The sequence below is a fragment of the Zeus faber genome (assembly GCF_960531495.2).
Source record: "Zeus faber genome assembly, chromosome: 10".
NCBI lineage: Eukaryota > Metazoa > Chordata > Actinopteri > Zeiformes > Zeidae > Zeus > Zeus faber.
The window spans coordinates 14,767,880-14,777,650 of record NC_137199.1 but is presented as its reverse complement, the minus strand read 5'-3'; the positions used below and the strand labels follow the sequence as shown (position 1 = coordinate 14,777,650).

The following is a 9,771-nucleotide window of genomic DNA, read 5'->3' as shown; positions in this document are numbered from 1 at the left end:
GGATCAGAGCGGCTGCATACCTGTTGCTCGTTGGTTGGTAAAACCCCCATCCCCACACACACTCAGGAGAGGAGCCCACGTCATGACACATGTCCAACTGCTCCTGGGCTCGTTCCACCTCCCCCACTCTCCACATCAACTGGTGTCTACAACGCCGTCGTCGGTGTCTCGGTGCAGGAGGTCCCTGAAAACGCCACATGGACGGCGTGTGGTGGGTGGAACCGCCACAGTCATAGCATTTCCCTTAAAAGTCTGGTTGAAAGTATGTATTTATTATTATTATTATTATTATCATTATTGTTGTTGTTGTTGTTGTTGTTGTTATTGTTGTTATTGTTGTTATTATTATTGTTGTTGTTGTTATTATCATGTGTGTATCTCGTTAATAAAAAATAAAATAGCAGATTATTTTTTTCTAATACCAATGTATCGCGTCAACTCAGGAAAAAACGGATTTTTTTTCTCCTCAAGCGAATGCGTCGCGTCCGTATAAAGCGCCCGCTGCGCCCTCCGCCCCGCAGGGGGCGCGGAGGCACCTCCTGTGTGAGCCGCTTTGTTTCGCACCCGGGAGTGTTTTCCAGCATGGCGACCAAAGCAAGTAGGTCGGAGCACGATCCACGAAGTCAATGAAACCGCGTTAAAAGTGCACGGAGGCTACCACCCACACGTGGATTAAACACGGGGCGTGCGTTGTGTTGTTGTGGGTTTTATCCGTCACTTCAGCGCCCCGTGTCCGTGTCACGCGGTAGAAAAGCATTATTATTATTATTATTGTTGTTATTGTTATTATTAATAATAACGATCCGCGTGTGTTATGGTTCCGTTCCATGTGCTAGGTCGCCGCGCGACGAAGCGCAAGGCGGGTGGGGAAGAGGTGGAGGAGAACGTATCCGTGGAAGGCAAACGGGAGAAGGAAGAGGTGGAGGAGAGCGGATCTCGGGGTCCCAGAGTGCTCATTGAACACTGGTGGGTTCTTGGGCGAAGGAGGGATGAATATACGGCCCGAGGACGGGCTTCGGCCCACAGAGGTGTCCAATCGGGCCATGGTCAAATTTGGATTTGGGGGAAAAATAATGTAATTGGTTTTTTTTTGTTTGTTTTTTTAATTCAAGTGTTCACATTCTGACCCATTATGTGGGCTGTAGTATATATCGATTGGTGAATTAATGCCAGATTGGTTTAGGTCTGTCATATACCTTGTTCATAAATTATGGGAGCTGTAATTTCAAGTACAAGATTACAACTTTATTAATCAGAAAAAGCATCCAGTGGGCTGTGTTGGTGAGACATGCACAGCAGGCCTCCAGTCAAATAGTAATCCGGCCGGCAACTCAACATGGGTTTGTCACCAAACCGATGGATTTCCTGGCTGTACCACTTCATAAATTCATCACCACTTTGACCAAATCAGTAAAAAATGGTGCTCGGCTGTACCTAGTGATCCCTCGCCATCCTTTCCCTTTCAGCAAGAGCTGACGTGTCTACGGGCGAAACGCAGAGGGGGTGAAAATGGCCCTCCTGGCGGCTCGCCCTGAGCTGACGGTGGTCCTGAACGCCGAGAAGCCGCGAAGGAACAGCTTTGAGATCACTCTGGTGGAAGAGGGTAAAGGTGAGTGGAGGACTGTTTAGCCCCTTTCCCACACGGAATCCAGAACAGGATAAAAAATATCCGTCAAAGGCGGCAGGTAGTCATTGCCACATTGGCTTCCTTTATGGAGAGGTTCTGTATGAAGACTGTTCCCGTTAGATGACTTTTAGGGTGGATACGGTATGTAATGGATTAGGGTGAGTACATCATGTCCAGTGTAGATGGGATCGTCTCGTTTCCACCTCGCTGTCCCCCGCCACCCCCGGGCAAACTCGGTTCCTCCCGTCCCCGGAGCGGATGGAATTACCCAAACCCAATGTTATTAAATCAGTGTGATCATTTTCAACCTGTCCTACACTCTCTGCCTCCGGAGAAGGAACGTTCTCCACCTCTTCTACCGCTCCCTTTCTGCTCGCTCCCTCTCCGGCTCTGCGCTATTCGTAAAGACCCGCTATTTGTGCTGGGCTGGTATTCGGATTTGGCTCCACTCCATTACATGCTTGTGTAACGGTTGTCATTTGGTGAAGAACCGATGGACAACAACGTGGTTTTTATCTTCTTTTTGTTTTATTTTAAAGAAGGCCTGGAAACAGAAGACAACACACAAAATGTCTTCATAAAATGCCGTGGTGTTGGTACAATGAAATCCATGGTCTGATGAAAATGGTAATAATAAACGTTTCATTAGTCAATAGAATTATTCCAAAATCTTCCAAATATGTTTCTCCTTCAACAATACAATACAGGGAGAATTTTTACCATGCACATACCTCTGTCTCATGGCAACATCGCTCTTAAGAGTTACGGCAACACACAATGGACAAAACACACCAGACCTGTAGCGCACGACAACTCTAAAGAGGCTCCATTATAATTAATACAATCTTAGACTGCTTAACTCTGGGGAAACTCCTACATAATCAAAACTACATTTTTAACTCTGTAACGCTTGTCCAATGCAATGTTACTGCTTCCAGTTTGTAACACACGTTTTACAATGTTACACACTTCAATTCACAGCCGAAACCCTGTCCCTTTCCCCCATTACGTCAATGTGTAACATTTGCAGTGGGTTTACGGCTTTCATTCCATGTGGAAAAGCGGCTTATGGTAGAGTTTTGGGTGGATTTTGAAGCAATCGTCTGGGGTCACCAATGGATACACAAGCTTAACAATAAAGACCGCCTTGCCTCATTACGCTCCACTAATTCAAACAGGAATCTACTAATATTAGGCTCGCAAGTGGCTACCCCTTGTCCACCTTTGTTTAGGTTTGATTGGATCTTTCCCTTTTTTTAACATACAAACACAATTACTGTTCATGTCTTTGTGTGGTGTCATTTTCTAATTTCCATGTCCATTAATTGGAGGTGGGTGCCCATCCTGTTTCTGTATTTGTCATTGTACATTTACTACTCTAAAGCTGTTCTATGTCGCCCCCCCCCCCTTCCCATTGTTTTTTTTCTATATTTACATACTGCATATGACGTCCATAGGAGGGAGAAGGTGACTTGTGGGTTTCTTTCTTTGACTGGCTATACAAATATTCATGCATGCATCTCCCTTGTACAAATCATGTGACCCATTCTTAAAAATAACAGAATTTCACAGATTCCCTCAACATAGATGTGACTGAACATCTTACCACCCAGTTTCCTATTGACACAGGCATTTCTTAATTGTTTTGCAAACAGAAATAACACTTTGGACGGGAATAAAGAAAGGTCCACCCCGTAAGCAGAAGTTCCCTGAGCCGAGCGTGGTGGTGACGGCTCTAGAGGAGGCTCTGAAGGACAACTAGAGACACCAGAGTGAAGGTTTGTCATTTAGGCTGGTTGATGGAGTGTGGTTGGGATAAGTGCATTTAGGGGGAGAACATAGAAAAGGGATCTACAAACCAATTTATCGTATGTTCCGGGATAATTTTGGTCAAACTACCCAACTTGTACATTTTCTTTTCAAATGATGATGGCTTTTGTTTGTTGCACTAGTTTGTGCATTTTGGAATAAGTATTTGGTTGGGTGCTGCTACTCATTTTTCATTTTCCACAGTAACATAGTCAATAAAATCACTTACTTTCATGATTAAACTACTAAATATAATTTGATACACCATGTTTCTATCCTAAATTGAGTGCTTTGAGAGGGTTCCTGACTAATATAAATCTTGTTTGACCAAAATATGCTAATGTATTTTGTCGTTGACGGCAGGTATATTTATGAAGCTTGTAAAAAATGCTTCCATACTGGAGACTTTTCACCTTTTAAAACTGTGACCGATAAAAGCCTAAGCTAATTTCCTGTAACTAAATTATGCCCCCCTCCCTTTTTTTTTTAATAACAGCCCGAAATCCAGGCCATCTTGCCTTTGGCTGCATAATGATGGGGACGGACCAATGGGGATCAGCCCAGTCTCTCCTCTGATGACTCCTGTGCCAAAGCTCACAAGATCTGGACAAATGGCGATATCTAGTGGTGCATCATCTTAACTGCTACTGCACTGGTTAAACTGCTGTTTTTGTTTTTTTTATTGTCTTGGTTCAAGATCAAGATTTAAGGGTTTATTTGAGACATAGATATACATATTTTCATACACTTGCTTTTTTAGATTGTCCTTTTTAAATTTGTCATTAATAAAGATTTTCTGCACATTTTGTCTTGGGTTCATGCCTGTAGACAACACCTGCATACACATGCACATGCTTTTTGGATGGTGGCCGGTGAAATGTGGCCTCTGCATTTGACCCATGGTAATGCAAATGGCTAACGGTAGAATAATATACAGGGTGCGGTACCCAGGCAGGTGGTTCCGGGACTCCCAGAGCTTTAATTGTCAGTGGAACAATTAGGGGTGATGCCCTTTGGGGTGAGGCTGGCTCATCTCGGAGCAGTGCAGGAGCCAGATGATGAGTTGGCATCTCATGACGAAATAATCGTACTTTTATTTGTTCATTTTCGTTTGTGGGATGAAATAAAACCTTTATTTCAATTCCAATCCAATTATTTGGATTGCAATTATGTCAAAGACAGTGCGAGAAGATATAAGATACATATTTTAATTGCATAAGATGTGTCAATAGAATGTCCTGTGAATCCAGATACGTTCAAAATGAACGTGCCTTCCATTGGCTGGAATTTTCCGAGTTGTTTGGAACGCAAGTTGTCTTACAAAATACACCAGCAACTGTGCTGCATTCCATTCAAGTCGGAACTCCGTCATAATTCGAACTCCTACTGGGAGTACTGCAAAGAAACGGACATTTATACCGGAGTTCAAAATTGTGATCCCGGTTCAAATCGCTCTGGCCCGAGTTGACTGACGTGACAGATCCGGAACACGCTGCGCTCGAAACTCACTTCCCGAGTTTTATTTGAACGCAGCAAAAAAACACGAGTAATTGGCTTGTCGGGCGGTGACGTCATCTACACGCGACAAGACATGGACTCGCTGCTACTGAGTTAGAAATTTGGTTTTAATTCCCCCGAAAAAAACATTCGTAGTGGTTATCGCGATGTCATGATACCATCCACGGAACGGCGATAGCTTACGTGTACGCTCCCGCTTTCGGAGCTTATTCTTGTCATTCACACGCCGCCGGGGCTTGGGTGTGATCGATGTAGCTAGGATTTAGCCGCTAGCTAGCGTGCATATGTAAACTCTCAAGTAACAGTGTGCCGTTACCGATCAACAGTCGACCGGCGCCGATTGAGGGCGTTTTCGGAGCTTTTCTGAAGTGATTGGTTGTTTCTGGAAGTGTGTAACGTCAACCTCCCTATCATGACAGATATGGCGACGGAGGCTGCAGAGAAGACCGGCGAGGAAGCCCCGGTGCCTGGAGCGGGGGGCAACAGGGTCGACCTGGAGAAGGAGACGGAGCTCCGCTTCGAGGTGGAGGCCGGGGAGCGGGTGCAGCTGGAGCTCCTCACGGGGATGGCCGAGGTCTTCGGCTCCGAGCTCAACCGCAACAAGAAGTACTCGTTCGGCCCGGGCTCCAAGATAGCGGTGTTCACCTGGCAGGGCTGCAGCGTTTCCCTCTATGGTAACACGGAGGTGAGCAGCCCCCCGTAACGCCTTAACAACCCTCACTGTGTTTGCTCATTGTGATACTGATGCTTTATAGAACGAAATATGTCTTTCAAGTAAATGGACTCATCCCCTTCACACCACAGTCGACCTATGTGTCAAAGGACACTCCCATGCTACTCTACCTCAACACGCACGCTGCCCTTGAACAGATGAGGAGACAGGCAGAGAAAGACAAGGAGAGGGGGCCCAGGGTGAGTGCGTGCACTACAGAGTCCAACAGTATTTTATGGGGCTTGCTTTGCATACTTCAAACCCTTTGTGTTAGTGTCACCAAGAACTTATTTTCTGTTTCCATTCATGTGTTGCTGTGCTACCTGTCCAGGTCATGGTGGTAGGGCCTACAGATGTAGGAAAGTCAACAGTGTGTCGACTGCTCCTGAGCTACGCTGTACGACTGGGCAGGAGACCTACGCTGGTTGAGCTGGATGTAGGACAGAGTGCGGTAAGAAGAAGTATTGATTTGGCGTGAGTGGTCATTGTAGGATATCAAAGATCTCCACATTAATGTAAGGTAGTAGAAAGGTCCTGATTAAGACACAACATTAAGTCAGGCGACTCATTTTGGATGACATGATTGTTATGTTTGGGTCGTGGAGATAATGTGATACTGTTACACTGCATGTTCAAGACCGATCCAGCGGTCAAAGTTCACCAGACAACCTATGTATTTTTAGGTGGTTTTCTTCACTTGTTAATGATAGTTTAAAGAGATTCCATTATTTTTTGTTGTTATAATATATATATAAACACCTTCACTGATCATTGAGGATACATTTTTATTATCATAGTACCCGTGGTATAGAGATAAAATGGGAGACAATATAGAAAATAAATTGAGGCTAAGCCTATGTATATAACATACCATTTTTGCTCCTAAAGAAAACATAAAACAAAATGTATTTCATTTTGAGACCTTAAACAGTTTTTCTTAAAGCCCCCAAACTAGTGTGCATTTACTGCATTATATTCAATTTTAAACATTATATTTTATTATTTTTAAAATTTTATTTTACCTGGTGGTACCTTCCTGATCTAGAATTGTCTCTGATACAAAAGTTGTGCTTTTGTGCTGACTCAGGTGTCTGTCCCGGGGACGATGTCCGCGCTCTGCATTGAGCGTCCAGCAGATGTGGAGGAGGGTTTTTCAGTTCAGGCTCCTCTGGTCTACCACTTTGGCTCCACCAGCCCAGGCACCAACATAAAACTGTACAATAAGGTAAGGGAAAGGAAGACGCTGACCATCGGTGCCCTTAGAAAGCATCTGAAAAGTGTGAGCTCTCTCTCTCTCATCTGTGAAACCTTTGATGCAGTATGAGGTTATGACAACGCTACGTGATACTAATACAATTATTTAACAATGCTAGTACTATATATGGCCTGCATTAATCATAATTTTCTTATTACACTCAGTACAGACGTTTGTCCTTTTGACTGTTCTACTCAAACATTTTCTTGAATTCCATTCACCTGAACGCCATAATTGCCCCATGTCATCACTCACCACGAATCCTCCTGTGTGTGGTTGTGTGTTCAGCTGACGTCGTGCCTGGCCGATGTGTTCTCTCAGCGCTGTGAGGTGAACAGGAAGGCCAGCGTTGGTGGCTGCATCATCAATACGTGTGGCTGGGTGAAGGGCTCGGGCTACCAGGCTCTAGTCCACTGTGCCTCTGCCTTCGAGGTGGACGTGGTGCTGGTGTTGGACCAGGAGAGGCTCTACAATGAGCTCAAACGGGACCTGCCCCACTTTGTCCGCGTCGTCCTGCTGCCCAAGTCCGGCGGAGTGGTGGAGCGCTCCAAGGAATGCAGGCGAGAGGCGAGGGACGAGAAGATCCGGGAGTACTTCTACGGCTTCCGCGGCGTCTCCTTTTACCCCCACGCCTTCGACGTGCGCTTCTCGGATGTGCGCATTTATAAAATCGGGGCGCCCTCCATCCCGGACTCGTGCCTGCCACTGGGCATGTCCCAGGACGACACACAGCTGAAGCTAGTGCCCGTGACCCCGGGCCGTGACCTCACGCATCACGTGCTTAGCGTGAGCTGCGCAGAGGACGGGGAGGAGGACGCCCGGAGAGGGGTGGTGGAGAGCCCTGTGTGCGGCTTCATCGTGGTGACGGCCGTAGATACGCAGGCGCAGGTGATGACCGTCCTATCGCCTGCACCAAGACCGCTGCCCAGGCACACGCTGCTCATCATGGATATCCGTTTCATCGACCTGAAGTAAAGGAGGGCGATAGGCCAGGGAACTGGAGATGCACTGTTGGTTATCTGTTTTTTGCTTAGTTGAGAAGCAGAGGATTTAATACTGTCTGCATGTGATTATTTTCGTTCATGTTGCTCTCCAAAATATATTTTGGCTAATGGCTACATGGCACAGTGCCAAACGTGGACAAAAAAAGGAAGAAAATCACGCTGTCCAATAACTTGATCTTGGGATCAACATTGACAGGAAATGAAACCGATCAAAATTTGATTTGGGCTCTACAGTATTTTATACACCACGATGCACCAGGATTTTTTCCCATGCGAAATGAGGGGTGTTTTGCAATTGTTTTAATAGTCTGTTTTCTAAGTAATACATTTTTATGCAATTGTTCTCTGAGTGTTTTATTTGGAAAACTTCAGGGCCTTCAGGGGAAAAAGATAAGTGCAAAGATGACACACAGCACACTCCGAAGGAAGAGGAAAAATAAAAAGATACATTCCCACTGTCCAGAGCAAAAGACAGAAATCCACTTACACAGACAAGACATGACAAAGTATCAGATCAGATACAGCAAGGCACTCAAGGGCAGCAAATGAGAGAAATGTAGGTTTTTATCCCATTGTCACAATGGTGACTTAACTAAACCTTCTAGTGTTTAGATGGCAGGAATGACATTCTGCCCCATGCAAAATAAAAAAAACAATTTATATATATTTTTTTATGAGCCTAACCAAACCCTGTTATTTCAATTATATATAGGGGAAAAATAGGCTTTCCATTTGTTTGAGTATATTTTAACACACAACCTCAATTTCTGTAGAATAATAACACAATAGTATACAAGCCAGTTCAGGCCATTCAGAACAACTTTTTCGACAATTTCAGGATAGAAAAACAGTATCATTGATGTGATGAATGACAAAAACAGAAAAAGTAATGAAAAATAATTTAAAGTGTCATACTTTTTCAACTTTTTCTTGACTTAAAATATAACTTTGTATTTCTCTCTAATACACTAAAACGTATATTTTTTGATTATTTTTTTAAACATTTAGCTTTATTTACGTTAGAGACACACACTCACACACACACACACAACTTCCGGGATTCGGACAGCTAGCTAACGTGCTAGCAGCCGTTTCAAGGAGGACCGGGACCCAGCACAACAACCACGACTGGATGTCAAAACACCGCGGGAGGCGTGTTCGCTTTCGCCCGCTCGTTTGTCGGCGCCCGGGGCGCTACGTGCGTCCACCCCATCGCCAAGTACTATCGTCCGGATAAAACTTCCAGAGAGCCAGGTAAGCCTTAGCCTCTCCGGTCCGGCTCCGCTCTGAGGAAGAAGGACCGAGCGGCGGCGCAAAACAACTTCCAGGGCTAAGCGGCGGCTAGCCGGCTAGCCCGGGCAGGATCCCGCCTCGACGTCCTGTCTCCCGAAGTATTTACTGAATGTCGGGTTACTTTTTTCCCCCAGAGGTCGGCGACGTAGCCCCTCGGTTCGAGGCGGTTAATCATCAATCAGCGGGTGACGCCAGCTAGCACCGGCCCGGCCTCTTATTCGCCGCCTGGCTTAGAAGCTTATTTCCAGGGATTGCGCGGCTCTGCGCGATCCCCTGGCTCGGTCCGAAGCGGCAGTCGGCGTTCAGTTATTCCCGAATAACGACCGCTGTCTGTTAATAAACACCACCACCACGGGCAGCCGCTACGCCGCACGTTAGCTAGGGTGTCGTGGACTCATTTTCTTAGCGGAAGCTCTTAATAAACTAGGCTCACTGGTTCTAAAAAAACAACAACCCCATTTGGGATCAACGCTCCGTCTCGTCTTGTTGTTGTATTGAGGGGGCGGCGGTGGGATAACGGGTCATAACGGTAGAATAACCCCGTTCGGGTTCG

At 45.6% G+C, this 9,771-nt stretch overlaps 2 protein-coding genes across 3 annotated transcripts; both read left to right on the top strand.

Annotated features, from left to right (window-relative positions):
• The first annotated feature begins 575 nt into the window (after positions 1–575).
• On the top strand, positions 576–4,239 carry selenoh (selenoprotein H). The gene is made up of 5 exons (XM_080008442.1): positions 576–598; positions 837–966; positions 1,467–1,609; positions 3,283–3,405; positions 3,933–4,239. The coding sequence occupies exons 1-4, from the start codon at positions 583–585 to the stop codon at positions 3,387–3,389; spliced, it is 396 nt and encodes a 131-aa protein (XP_079864568.1). The 5' UTR covers positions 576–582; the 3' UTR covers positions 3,390–3,405; positions 3,933–4,239.
• Positions 4,240–5,016: 777 nt separating this feature from the next.
• clp1 (cleavage factor polyribonucleotide kinase subunit 1) lies at positions 5,017–8,234 on the top strand. 2 transcript variants are annotated; one of them, XM_080008347.1, is made up of 6 exons: positions 5,017–5,046; positions 5,374–5,639; positions 5,759–5,866; positions 5,998–6,117; positions 6,754–6,891; positions 7,210–8,234. In XM_080008347.1, the coding sequence occupies exons 1-6, from the start codon at positions 5,028–5,030 to the stop codon at positions 7,894–7,896; spliced, it is 1,338 nt and encodes a 445-aa protein (XP_079864473.1). In that variant the 5' UTR covers positions 5,017–5,027; the 3' UTR covers positions 7,897–8,234. The 2 variants fall into 2 exon arrangements, with proteins under 2 accessions (XP_079864473.1, XP_079864474.1); XM_080008348.1 differs by having other exon boundaries at positions 5,027–5,139.
• Positions 8,235–9,771: the final 1,537 nt, after the last annotated feature.

Bases quoted from the DNA above. Each gene is read 5' to 3' on its own strand.
- clp1 (XM_080008347.1), top strand. The intron at 5,640-5,758 runs GTGAGCAGCCCC...TTCACACCACAG, and splicing joins CCCTCTATGGTAACACGGAG to TCGACCTATGTGTCAAAGGA. The intron at 5,867-5,997 runs GTGAGTGCGTGC...CTACCTGTCCAG, and splicing joins ACAAGGAGAGGGGGCCCAGG to GTCATGGTGGTAGGGCCTAC.